Source organism: Peromyscus leucopus, chromosome 1 (genome assembly GCF_004664715.2).
Source record: "Peromyscus leucopus breed LL Stock chromosome 1, UCI_PerLeu_2.1, whole genome shotgun sequence".
Lineage (NCBI taxonomy): Eukaryota > Metazoa > Chordata > Mammalia > Rodentia > Cricetidae > Peromyscus > Peromyscus leucopus.
Window position 1 is genome coordinate 36,871,058 of NC_051063.1, and position 14,145 is coordinate 36,885,202.

Sequence of the window (14,145 nt, forward strand, 5' to 3'; positions counted from 1 at the left end):
TATTTGTATAATGATGGTATTTTTCAAAGAGTCCTTGTCTTTTAAGAGCAAGAGGACATGTGTAGGTACTCACTTTTGATTTCTGATATAAGTGGTCCCTGTGAACTTACTCTCGTGCTGCTTTGGTTTTTAAGAACAATTTAGACCCGTTATTTTGTTTGTTTATTTATTTATTTATTTATTTATTTATTTATTTATTTATTTATTTATTGGCTCAAGGTCCCACTCGGTAGCCTAGGCACATCTGTAGTTCTGCTGGGTCCTATCCTAGGCTTGAATCAGCAGAGATCATCCTGGCTCAGTATCCCAGGTGTTGGGATTACAGGCTCGAGTTGTAGGAGCCATCACTATGTGACATCTCTCTGGAATACATTTTTATCATAAAAGTTGTCCTCTGGAGCATCATTAGAAAAGTTTCATTAACTGAAGAATAATTATCATTGTGTATCACTTTCAAGTGGGGTTCATTACAAACTTAGAATTCTATAGAGTAATATGATGATTCTAAGCGTGAAACAACAAAAATCAAATTGAAACTGAAATTAGCACTGTTTTAGAGCATGTATATCCAATCCATAAATATTCATTCAATAATCTCATAACTCTCGTGTGCTTAAGAGGATATCATCTGGTACATGAGAACTGTAAAGAGATTCGAAGGCATTTCAAACCTTAGAAATAACTATCAGTTTGTAAAGGGCTTGGTTTTTGAGTAACTCTTTGTAATTTTCAAGCCCTCTCACCTACTATAAATCCTGATCTGAACTTCTGAACAGTATCAGGGGACTTGGGGTAGGTTGATATTACCATCATAGAATTTCAGATTTTTAGGATCAGAAAGGATTTTAAAGGTCAACTAATGAACCACTTAATTTAACATGTAGGAAGCTCAATTGCCCGACGTCCACAACAAACACCATTAAGCACTGACTTGCTCAGGGGGATCCGAATGTGTGTGTGTTAGCAACCCTGGGCCAGACACCGGTGACACCAGGTACATACAAATCCTTTCCTGTATTTGTTGGACATACAGATCTATAACGAACTCACACTCGCTAAGTCAATCATCTACAGCTCCTACCATTCAGTGCACTGTTGCCAAGCACCGAGAATAAAATAGCAAACAGGTCCCTTCTTCCAACTTTAGTCTTCCTCTATAGCTACAAAATACTTGGGGAACCTTAACTTTAAAAATGTGTTGTTAAGTGCAACTATTTTCAATGACTGGGAATGCTAAAGAAGGCCAGGAAAGGAACCTTAGGAGGGATCACAGAGGGGGGAAAATCTTCCCGACTATAGACACATGCTTAGACTGAGGAGGACACACACACACACACACACACACACACACACACACACACACACACACACACACACACACACACACACACACACTCAGTTAATTACATCGCTCTCCGCTGCCTTCTGGGATCTTCCGCACGCCAGAACACAGGAGCTCTGCTCAGATTAAGGACCAGATGCCAACTCACCCACCCAGTTTAAGAGGGGGGAAGAGCAAGAGCTCACACATCCCTATCTCCTAAACTGGAAAAGACTAGAAAAAAGAGAGAGCGCGAGAGAAAGAGGGGAAACAGCCAGAGAAGAGAAAAAGAAAACGGGAATAGGAAACCCGTTACAGCGCCCGATCCCGGACTCTGGGGCTGGCCGCCCCCAGGGGACGGGTGCGCGGCTGCTTGCCGGACTCCGCGCACCTAGGGGAGGGTCGTTGTCTGCCTAGCCGGTTCCCGCAGCTCTTTGCGCAGAGCAGCCTGGCGACGGGACGCAGCGCCCGGAGCCCCGGCAGCGCCCGCCCTCCCTCCCGCGTCGCCAGCCAGCGCGCGGCGCCCGCTCCGCCCGTGACTTCAGTTCGGCTCCACCCCCGCGCGGCGGAGGCTCGCAGCTCGGTCCCAGCCCGCGCGCTCCACACGAGCCCAGCCTGGGCGAGCGGCAGCCACCTGCCCGGCGCCGCCTCAGCGCGCCCCGCCGCGGCCCAACTTGGATGGAGTTGGGGTCCTGAGCGCACACCCTTCCGCCGTCAGTCCGGAGCCCCGCGCCGCCGCCTGCCTTCGGTTCGGGATCCCCGCTCCGCTTCTTTCCGCTCCCGCGATGGGAAAAGTTGGCGCCGGCGGTGGCTCCCCGGTCCGGCTGAGCGCGCTCCTAGCCGGCGCGGGGCTTCTGGTGCTCTTAGCCCCCGGAGTCTGCAGCAGCCGCTCCTGCTGCCCCTCGCAGCACCCCGGCTCGACCCCACGCTGGACCCTGACGCCAAGAGGTCTTCCTCACCCGGGACCGCTAGGTCGGGCTCCTGCCACGCCCCCGCCCCTTGTCATGAGACCCCTGTTCATAGTGGCCCCCGGGGACCGGGCGCTGTCTCTGGAGCGAGCTGGGGGCAGCAGGGTGTCCGTGGCGACCGCTGCACGCTCTGGCCGAAGGAGACGGAGTGGAGCGGATCCTGAGAAGACTGAACCCGGAGAGGGTGCGAGTCGGAGCCGCCGGGGCATGCTAAAGGATGGAGGGCAGCAGGGGCCTGGGACTGGAGCGCGGGACCCGGACAAAGCCACCCGCTTCCGGATGGAGGAGCTGAGACTGACCAGCACCACGTTTGCGCTGACTGGAGACTCAGCACACAACCAAGCTATGGTCCACTGGTCTGGCCACAACAGCAGCGTGAGTAGAATGGAACTGTGGGGAAAGGGGTGAGAGAAGGAAAGGGTTACTGTCCACTAGGAGATCTGATGGAGAATTCGGGGAAAAGAGGTTTCTGGACTTGGGAGATGCTGCACTGTGAAGTCTTCCCAGCGGGCCTCCCTGAGGAGTTAATGGTGCCTACTAGGGAGCCCTCCTGCCCCCACCATCAGAGTCTTCTCCAAATCACAAGGTTCATACTGGAACTGAACAGGCAGATTTTTTTTTTTTTTTTTTCTTCAGTGGCACTGGAAGGTGGAACTGAAGACCAAGAACGGGAGTGGGGGAGTGCTAAAGTAGTTTTAATGCAGATCTCAAAGGGTTAATATCCAAGCCCACAGAAATTCCCTTCAGGGACTTTTCCTTACCTGGATAGACTTATGGAGTGCACGGAGAAGTCGTGTGTGGGCTTTTTGTTTTATTTTTATACAGAACGCATAGCCCCTTGTTCCGCCCAAGAGAGGCGATCTGCAGTGCGATATAAGGTGCCCTTAGTATTATTATCTTTTTGTGGACCAAATGGATGCAAGTTTCAGTGCAGAGCCTCCCCAGCATCTTCCGACAGCATTAGCAAGTGCGTTTTGAGAGCCAGGGCTTTTCTAGCCCATGAAAGGGCAGTTGTTCTCCGGCATGGTCAGCCTGGGGACGATCAGATAGATAGATCTCAGTGACAACAACTCCCTGTTTTCCCACAACTGACCTCCTCTAGAGAGGAGCTCAAATAAAGATTTGAATTTCCCTTAGGAAGCCAGGGAAGAGATTTCAGTCCCTGAGAGATTTAGGGTGAAAGTCACTGATTCTATCAGGAGCTTCAGACTTTCAGAAAACCCTGGGTGTTTGAAATCTGAGGAAACTGTACAGTTTAACCCAAATGTAGAAACTTCAATACTCTGAAACAGTAAAGACCTAGCTTTGACGGTGATAATTGAAGACGATTTAAAAGTGTGTAAAGTTCTCTAGGCTGCTGTGAAGCCCACACGAAAAGTTAAAGATTTGTGCAAGGGGGAGGGTCTCAGTTGCAGCTTCCATTGGATGATAGAGATCGTGTCTACAATGTGCAGTCTATGCAACCTGGTACCTTTGAAAATGTTTCCTGTTTGTGGTGCGCATGCCAGGAACCGTGCCAACAAGTGCCACTTCACTGAGCTGTGTTCTTCGTTGGGTTTTTAATGAGAGCTGAGAAGGTTTTGAAATATATGGTGTCGTGTCATGCATTTGGCGATCTAGCCTATCCTGTACTGAGGACCGCAGCTGGGGTTCTTTCCAATGCAGCCTTCGTGACAGAGTGACAGAGGCTGCTGTTCCAAGTGGTTCTCAGCAGTGGTTTAAAAAAAAAAATAAAAAAAAAAAACCCTAAAGCTAAAATTCTTTCTACTCAAGTTCTGGACACTCTTATCCTGGTGCATTGCCTTAACTACCTCCTCTTTTTGTATCATAGCTACTAAAATTGATCCTTTAATTTTAACTAGAATCTTCCTATGCTGGCTGATTAACTCAGGCTCCCTTAAGTGATTAACTCAAAGCTCTGGCTTTAGGAGGAGATTTTGTATACAACAAATGCATGAGCTCTTGTTGTATTAAGAAGAAAAAAGAAAGATAAAACTTTGGACTCAAAATATTTCTGGCTTTCAGTGTAATTCAAGCTGTAAAATATCACTTACCCATTAGACCTCTACTTTAGTTCATCTCTTAAAAGATCTTGGAGAGTACATCTTTGGCAAATTATAACCTCCATATAAGAAATGGCGCCAAGCATTGCCAGCTTTTCACTTTTTTTTTTTTTTTTTTTTTTTTTTTTTTAGATGTATATGAGTTGAGTTGGGCTTACTAGGGTTAGGACTTAGGAATCTAAGAAAATGTAGGAAATAATGAAGAGGGTGAGTGTTAAAGGATTGAACACTCAAATTATGTTAACCAAAGGGTGAGATTTTGACCCTCTGAAGTCTCATATTCCAGTCACCTCCACTCCCCTCCCAGGTCCTGCTCTGAGTATCTCACAAGGAATTTTTCTGTCATATCAAGTATTTGTGTAGATGATGAAGAAAGAGAAACAGTGTTTATCCAGGTTCATTAAATAAAGACAGTCCTGCTTATCTGGATCAGACTCCTCAGAGACAGAAAGATTAAAATATTTTGTAAGAGGAAGGATTTAGAAAGATACTTTTGGACAACATTGTGCAATAGAAGTAGAGGAAGACCTGAATTCCAGATCAACTCACTAGTGTTTTACCATAGCATGTTGTTCATGCTGTGGGTGTGGAATCCATCTAAGGTGGGGGATACTTCTCAATTACTTTCCAAGACTTATGTCAAGTTACTCATAAATAGGTACTATGACTTGAAATCTTTTGGACCTATTCTCAATTTTATCATATTTCTCCAGAGTGAGAAATCTACTTATTTAAACCTGAGGGCAATATTAGGGAATTCCCATGTTTTCACAATTAGATATCCCCACTGTCCCGTGAGTCTTCTTTCCAGTTCTCAGGGATACACAGCCTCTAAGGCTATGCCACAGTTGATAAAATCTTGTGCTAAACGGAGCCTTTGATTACAATAGCACCTGAGTTCAAGGTGCAAATGCAGGATAATTATGGGCTGCCTGTCAAACTGCTGAGAAACTCTGGATTGGTCTCTCATCTCCTTCCCTTCTTTTTCCTGCCCTGTTAGCTGTTGGATTTGTGCAGTTGTGTAGAGACATGACTGTTGTGCCTCATCCGTGGGTGTGATGTACTTCCTCCACACTGTAGTCTTCTCCCTTGATGGAAACGGTTGCTAGAGTTGGTGGAACACCTGGGGGGATCTTCTGGCATGAAAGGTGCTGGGTATGAATCATTTGTCATAAGCTTAGTGTCATAAGCAAGAACATATTGTCCCTATCCTACTCATTCCAGGCATGCTGTGCCCTGATCTAAATTTATATAGTAATCCTTGGAGTGTTACAAAATGTATTTGTCTATATATGTGTTCATGGTGCTGTATGTGTTGATACTTTCATCCCAAGGGATTTTTAAAGTGCTATACTCACTAATCTATAAAATCACTCGTAGGTGGTAAGTAGGTGACAAGTGTTAATATCTCCCTTTCATATTTTTATGCTGAAGTGATTTTGAATATTTCAATTCATCACCCAGGCTCTTTCTCACTGGCAATAGTGTTAAGTGATTTGTTAACAGAACTTTTTACTTAGATTTTCCACCATGAGAACTTTGATGTTGTACTCATCAGAGAATATGATGGCCTGATCAGCCTTCCTGTATCGCTTTGTGTGGTGATAATATTGTGTACCCTAATAAAGCTTGCCTTGAGGATCAGAGAAGCAGAACAGCCAGCCACTAGCTTACCTCTATGAAATCCTCAGTCTCAAGCGAGGGTGTTCCTCTTTCCTCACCTTATATACCTTTCTGTGTCCTGCCATATTACTTCCTGGGATTAAAGGGTGTGACCTTTAATCACTACCTGACCTCTATGTTTAATTTAGTGGCTGGCTCTGTCCTCTGATCCTCAAGGCAAGCTTTATTGGGGTACACAATATATCACCACATCTTTGCCTTTAATGGTTGCTAGAGTTAACATTTATACCCAACCTTACTGAATAAATTGAGTTCCCACTGGGGCATGGCAGGTGCCTTACATTTACCATCCCACCTAATCATCTTGAGTAGAAGTTCTTACATAGATGAGGAAACTAAGGCTCCAAAAGAGCAAAGGTTGCCAAGAGAAATTCGTTCATGAAGGCACAGAGCAGGAATGGAGTGTCTGTAGTCACCTGCTCTGACACCCCCAAAACAGCTTGCCTTAGGAGATGTTAGGTAGACAGAATACTCAAGCCTTTGGACTCTGTATAATTCATAATTCCATTTTGAGCTCGTGTCTGCTGGTGATAGGAAGGCATCTTCTGGGTTGAAGGCTTCCTCCCCTCGAGGAAAAGCAAGTGCTTTACTGTATGCCTATCATCACATAAGTCACTGTGAGTAGGGAGTTGGTTGTTCTCTCATCCACCCACCTCTTCATCTTTTGTGAGAGGTGGAATCTGCACCTGGTGATTCAAGAAGGGTAACCTAAGATCATTCAGTTCTGTGCTTATCTTTGGGAATAGATTCTTTCTTTTGTCTTATTTAATGACACATCAGATCTTATAAAGGGGTAGGGTGTCAGTAATTTGGAAAAATGTTTTGATAAGATGCCCCCCTTCTTTCTTTTTTGACCTGACTCATTTTTATTTTTAAATAAAGTGAAAAAAGACTTTTAGCTTTTCTTCAGAAGCCCACATTCTTACTTCTCCAGTGGGTCCTTTATGCTTTTAACGAACACTGATTTGACATAATGTGGTGGTGCTTAGAAGGCAGCAGTATTAGAAGTAGTCGGATCTCAGTTCCTGTCTTAACTCTCCTGATTTCGACCACATTGCCTTGAGAAGTCATGTGAGCTCTTTGGGGCTTCGGTGGCTCATCTGAGACACTGGAGTGATATGTCTTCTTAATTTTTCCTTGAAGATTTAATGTCAAGTATATTAAGTACTTTGTGTTGGCAAGTACTCAATGAGCAATGCTTTTTTAGGTGAAAAGAAAACTTTTCTGCTGGTATTTAAGAATAACAAAATAGAGAGTTAGTTACTTGTATGCAGTTACATCTTGCTGTAATTTCATATCCTCAATTTCATCCTCTGTGATGATTTGAATAAATTAGAACATGACCATATTCCTTATGGTGAACTCCATACGTCATTCAACATGCAGACCTCTGACACGCACCACATTTAAATAAAGTGAAGTCAGAGAGGCTGAGATTTGGACCTGACACAATGACCTACATCTCTCACCAATGAAACAAACAGAGTTCTTATTTCACATGGTTCTCTTTTCCCCCCAACACCCATGTACAAATTTGTTTCTGAGGTATCACATACTTTTTGAGCTCTACAGAAACATTCATTACAATCTGTGCTTATGGATTCACAGTAGCATATGGTTTACTGGATTTGTTTTAATCATGCCTTTGTGTTAATAAATGTGCTATTTTTGTATTGAAGGCCAGAAAACATGGTAAAATTGGAAAGTAAAATCCTCTTAGATGTTTGATGGGCATTTTCTAGAGGAAATTAACTCTAGGGAGTCCATCCACATTCTTTTAAAGCAGATCCTTAGACATCCATAGGCTGGGCTGAAAAGACAGGTGAAAATAAATGAATTTACTGAAGAGAAGAATAACTACTCACGTGCTAGGACTGATTGACACATATCAACATTATGATGAGAGGCTCATACGAATTTTATTTACTTTTAATTCTACAAATACTTACTGAACTCCAAGTACTCATCATTCACTGGCATGGGGATGTCTGTGAAGTGGAACACAAAAATAAAAAGAAGAAATCCTTACCCTCACAGAGCTTTCAGTCTTGTACTTAGAGTTCATACAAGAGACTAAAGCAGATCCGTGGTCCTTGGAGCAGAGTAGCTTACAGTAGGATTTTAAAGGTGGACTCAATATCATCAAGCTTTATGATAGGGCAAATGCTCCAATGGACCTTCCCATAAATGGAAAATTCAAGTAATTAGAGAGTATAATAAAGGCATTTTGAGTTGAACAGATTGCATAAATAACAGTTGAGAAGAGACAGGCACATTATTACTCTTATCTAGGAAATCTACCTAACTTTATTAAATCCTGTGTTGGAAATTTAAATCCTAACAATAGTCTCAAAAGAATCATGGAAGAAAAGAGTATTCATATCAATCTTGCAGTGAGTTTGGGTGTATTCCATGGCTAGAAAGTGAACAGAAACTGTCATGGCCACTGAAAGCCACAACTCTTACTTGTACATTAAATCTCAGCTGGAGTCATCACTCTTTCATTTTTATTTTGACATATTTTTCTATATATACTCCCACTGCCACCACAAAGTGATTTGCCATTGTTTAGGTTTTTAGTCAAATATATCCTCAGCTCTGCCACCTGGAAAATTAATTTGCCCCTTACCACCAACCAGCTTATGTGAGTCACTAAATGTATGTTAAAAGATTTGCCTTGTCTAAGTGTATATCTCAATATACACCCTGTAGTTCTTCATGGAGAGTGTGGATACTGCACCTCCTAGTCCTGATAGCAAAAACTGTCCAAATCATCTCTCTGCTGTGTCTGCAGTCAATGCAAGAGAAGAGATGTGATCAGGGTGAGGCAAGGCCAAGTTCCATGAAAACTTAAAGATTGTTCTTGTGGAGCTCAAACTCTGCTCAGATGGGATTCTTGGTATAGTCAAATAACTGATGGCACAAAAGTGGGACCTTATTGTACAACAGTGATAGTAGGAAAGCAGCCTGTTCTAAGATGTAGGTGTGGAACAAAGAAAGGATGTGAATATTCCTATTTCTTCCTGCTATTCTACATGTATCTAAAGATATTGTATCTGTTTCTGTAGCACATCTGAATGTTGCTTTAACACTTTAGATGAGTTACAGCCCATTTTTTCCTTTTACAAAATGCTTCAGTTCTCAAAGACTGGAACATTACTTATGTTACCCTACTTTTATTCTAAGCACAATCCTGTGAGGTGGGAGAGACTAATTTAATCTACATTTCTGAGAGAGGGAAACCACGTCCTTGCTGTTAAACAGGTCATTTTTGTATGCTAAGAAATCCAGAAACATTTGGCTACACTGTATAACTACACTGCTTGCAGCCACTTGCCAGACAGGTGTTAGAATATAGTTACATCCTAGCCTCAGGGGTAGGTAAAGACTGTGCACCTGGAGCCATTGTGTTGAGAAGTGCGTGTGGTGGCCATGGGACTCCAAATTCTATGCTCTCCAACTTTCGCTGAGCTCAGCTGTTCAGGTTATTTGCTTTTGGCTTCAGAGAATGAGGCTTCATTTAAGTCATGCTCTTTGTATGCTTTAAACCTTGAAATAGTGATTTTAAAGAGAGATGAAGGGACATTCTGGCAGCGAGCTTCCTGCCCGTTCCCCATGTGAAATCTTCATTCCACTGTTAATGTACTGGGTGAAGCCATTATGTAGGACTGGGGTTACAGTAGCTGGGTGGGAGAGTGAGGAGTAGAATACCACTACTTCTCTCCGTAACTGTTTTACACAATTGAGTTCTAATTAAAAAGAATACTAAAGGTTGCCTCAGTTAAGGGAACCTAGGGTGTCAATGTGAAGGAATGAGGATTGATACTAATGGATTTTACTGGAGTCACCAATTATTACTTTTTTTTTTTTTTTTTTTTTTTTTTTTTTACTTTGCACAACTTATAGGGGAGAAGAATCGAGGTGAGTTTGCTGACTATTGGGGGCAGTGGTCTATATCCAGTGAAGACAAATTAATGGACAGCCCAGAGACCTCTCTGGATACTGTAAATAGCCATCAAGTTAGTGAGCAGCTGCTCACTGAGGGAACATGGTATGGGCCATCAGTTTGTGTCATGCAGTCCTCATGGTGCCTTTGCAAACTAGTTGCCACTGTTTTGACTCTAAATCTGTGACTATCCCAGCCTAAAGAACTCACACAAGGTTGCCCAGCTGAAAAATATCCAAGAAAAGATTTACCTTTTGCCATATTTGAATTCAAAGCTTTAATTGCTAGATCACGCTGCCCCTTTTAGGGGTTTATTTTTTATATTTGAAAGTGAGAACTCCAGAAGTCAAGGAAAATGACTTAAAAGGAAACTCCTGGTACAAATGACACATTTTGGGGCACCCTCTTTGGCCTTACTCCATTCTCAGGTCCCCGATGTATGATGCTTTGCTGAGAAGTCAGTTGCTTCAGGGCACAGCTTGATCAAATCCCTAACCTCTGCAAAAGCCCACCACAGCCTCCCTGGTTTCAGCTATGCCTCATCGTGCTCTTGAGAGAAGATGTGTAGGATGTGTGCTGTGCTTACTTTCTGCTGGCTAATGACCCTAGGGTGGCAGTGTGGACAACTGTATCTTTCTTTTTCTTCAAGAAATACTAATAAGAATCATGCTATCAGACAACCAGCTAATCATGTTATACCCTGGAGCAGATGGATTGATTCCTTTAGTCATCCCTCCCTAATAGAGTCACGTGGGCTATCGAGGCACCGGACCCTGTACCATCAGTCCTGCTTCAGGACGTACATGTGTGTGTGTGGGTGGCGTGTGGGGTATTCAAGAGAGAGTGTTGTTGGGCATGAAAAGCCTGTCTTCTCTTAGCAGTTCCACCACAGACTCTCCATTAGCATCTTTAAGGGGCTTTAAAAGACTATTCTAGACATGCCCAGCACTCTGGTTTAGAAATGCCTCTGCAGCCTGCTTGCTCTACCTTGCATTTTGCTAAAATGATGGAGAGACTCTGGGTGAGCACATACTCACTTACAGGTGCCTCCATCAACATTTCCCAAAGGGCTGTCCACCTGTGATTCATTCTTGAATTCCCAGGTGAGAACTAGATGCTGGAATCTTTGCATTTGGAAAAATCTCTTGGAAACTGATGGGATCATTCAATTTGAGCATTGTTTACGTTAGATACACAGGGGTGAGCTTTAGGGTCCCTGAAGCTCTTCCCCGTTTACACGATTGTAGTTTTTGTTAACATGCTATGTTTTCCCATGAAGAGCTGAGGCACATAGAGTTTGCCAGCTTCTTAGAGGAAACTCCCAGTGCTTGAGACATGGTAGAAGGTCTTATCGATTACATGGGACAGCACATTCTCCTCAAGCAGTGTTTCTGTCCTCCAGTATATACTAGAAAATTATCTTCCCTTCTGGACAGAACCTGGGTCAAAATGTATTGGAAGTGGCAAAAGCATATATAGTATAACACTTAGAGACTGCTTCAGTTTCCTTCTTCGTTATCTGGTGCATATGTAAATTTGGCCAACTGTGCAGTCCATGCCTCAATTTCCCTTTTAAAATGTGGATAATGATGTATTTGTTACATTTTTAAATAATCGTTTTGGTTTTGTGAGAATAATATACTTGCATTATTTCCTCCTTTATAGGTAGGTGATTAAAAGTGATGATAAATATTAAAATGTGTAAAGCAGCCCCTAGTATACATTAAGCAACCAATAAGGGTTTCTATTGCTGCTGTAATTATCATTGTTGTTCTGGTAATATTACTTCTGATATTAATAGTACCTAAGTATAGCCTACTTGAAGATGTTTATAATATGTTGCTTACAACATTGCCTCTCTCTACATTAATCATTTAATTACATTTGAGTGTCCATGAACACACATATAAGTATGTGTAGGTCAGAGGACAACTTAAAGAAGTCAGTTTTCTCTTTCTACCACTGAACTCAGGAACTGAATTGGGTTATTGATAGTTCCTGTTTTATTTGTTGTTACTTAGCAAAAAAAAAAAAAAAAAAAAAAAAAAAAAGAAAAAAAATAAACACCAAAAAAAACCCAAAACATCCCCCCAAACCCAACCAAACAAACTAGCTTTCTGTGTAGAATAGTGGTTCTCAACCTATGGGTTGCAACCCCCACAGGGGTCACATATTAGATATCCTGCATATCAGATATTTACATTGGCATTCACAACAGCAGCAAAATTACAGTTATGAAGTAGCAACAAAATAATTTTATGGTTGAGGGTCACCACAACATGAGGAACTGTATTAGGAAGATTAAGAACCACTGTTGTAGAACAAATAACCTATGACCTTGTACACATATTATTATTAAAGCCGTGAAAAGACTGGTTTCGTAGGCGCATATTTTGAATTGTGATATCTCATAGAAGACAAGAAAGAGAGAGAAACAGATTATAAAACAGTACCAAGGAAGTCAAGGGAATCTTGGGCTTTATTGTTCCCACATGTATACCAAGTTCTATAAATGTACTTGTATGCAGTAAGGGTTTGAAACCCTTTCAACTACTGTATACACAACATGACTGTGTTTTTATTAAAAAACCTATGACTCAAAATGTTTGCTGTGGTTATGATGAACATTGGGATTATATGTGATTTTTTTTTGGTCTGTTTTTTGCTGTTTCTCAACAAACATGAATTTCTTGAGTTCTTTTTAAAAGTTACTTTAAAAAGAAAAATAAAACAAAAAAGGGCAAGCATGCTTGTGAACTTGGCCTCATTAGAACTGACTTCAAGCACTGAGCTGGACAAAGCACTCACATCCTGTTGCTTGTTTGTGTTCTAATCACTGCTGTCAGGAGACAGTTCAGTGCCCACAATTTTTTCAACAACAAGAAGACTCCTTGTCTCTCTCCTGACAATACAGCAGCTGGTATGACTGGGCCCCTTTCCTGCCGTACCCATTCTGATTCAAAGGAAAATGAATCCAGAGGTAGCTTGTCATCTGACAACAATTCCCAGAAAGTTTGGAGATCTCAGTTTTCTCAATAAGTCACCACATATTTTAATTGATATATCATTGTCTATCTGGATCTTGGTTTCTACCTCACAGCATAGTTAGACACATAAATACATTCGTAATCAATGTGTACAACTGTGTCTGTGTATGTGCACACGTACCTGCATGGGTGTGTGTATGTGAGATTCACAGTAGCATACATATTACTCGACAATATTAAGGTCTCTTTTCTTAAAGGTGAAATAGGAAGACTTGTATGTCAATGGAATAGATTTTTAGAGACTGCTGGTCAGAACTCAGTATGGTGGTCTTTAGAAAAAGGAGAGGGGAAAAGAAACAAACCGAAAGAGAGGGGGTAATGAAAACAGAAAATGGAGAATGAAGGTCCACACAACAGAGAGAGAGAGAGAGAGAGAGAGAGAGAGAGAGAGAGAGAGAGAGAGAGACAGAGACAGAGACAGAGACAGAGACACAGAGAGACACACACAGAGAGAGTTTACCAACATATTTGTTCTCCTGTTTTATGTTTCATTTTCAAGTAACCTAAAAATAACTCAAGCACTCAATGGATGTGTGTTTATTAAGAAGCAGATAAAAGTCACATATCATCCTGATTGATATTCATCATAGCCATAGGCAAGCATTTTTAGTCATAAATATTCTTTGTACAGAAACATAATGATTTTGTAGTATATAATAGGTGAAAATGTTTTAAGCAAGAGAGAGAAAAGAGGGCAGGGAAAACAAGTGAAAAAGAGACAGAGGTATAGACTGACAAAACAGGGAGATTGGAAAAGAGAAGGAAAAGAAGTGAGAAAGAGACACAGAAAGGCCATAGATTAGGAAAGGCATTTTGAGAGCTGAGTTATAGTAGGGTCATGTAGACACATGGAGAGTAGGAGATAAAAATTAAGAAAAAGGGAAGTGCCACTGAGTGGCGAAGACTTGGAATATAATCAAACCATCAAACGTGCATAGCATCCCTGGTTCCCGGGAAAACTGCACTCTTCATTCTCTGCAGAGCTTCTCCAGCCTCTTGTTTGACAGTATTTAGCACCCAGCCCTGCGAAGTAGCTAATCCAGGTCTGGAAGCCCTGCGTGTGTGTGTGTGTGTGTGTGTGTGTGTGTGTGTGTGTGTGTGTGTGTGTGTGTGTGTG

At 42.2% G+C, this 14,145-nt stretch overlaps 1 protein-coding gene across 6 annotated transcripts in view; it reads left to right on the forward strand.

Annotated features, from left to right (window-relative positions):
- Positions 1-1,874: 1,874 nt before the first annotated feature.
- The window catches only part of Sorcs1 (sortilin related VPS10 domain containing receptor 1), a 533,290-nt gene continuing 521,019 nt past the window's right edge, over positions 1,875-14,145 (forward strand). For 4 of the 6 annotated variants that reach the window (XM_028874641.2, XM_037206198.1, XM_028874640.2 and 1 more), the window contains exon 1: positions 1,932-2,664. In XM_028874641.2, the coding sequence (XP_028730474.1) occupies positions 2,107-2,664 (558 nt within the window). In that variant the 5' untranslated portion in view covers positions 1,932-2,106. Of the gene's footprint in view, positions 2,665-14,145 lie in introns of all 6 variants that reach the window. The other 2 variants (XM_028874638.2, XM_028874643.2) reach the window with 2 other exon arrangements.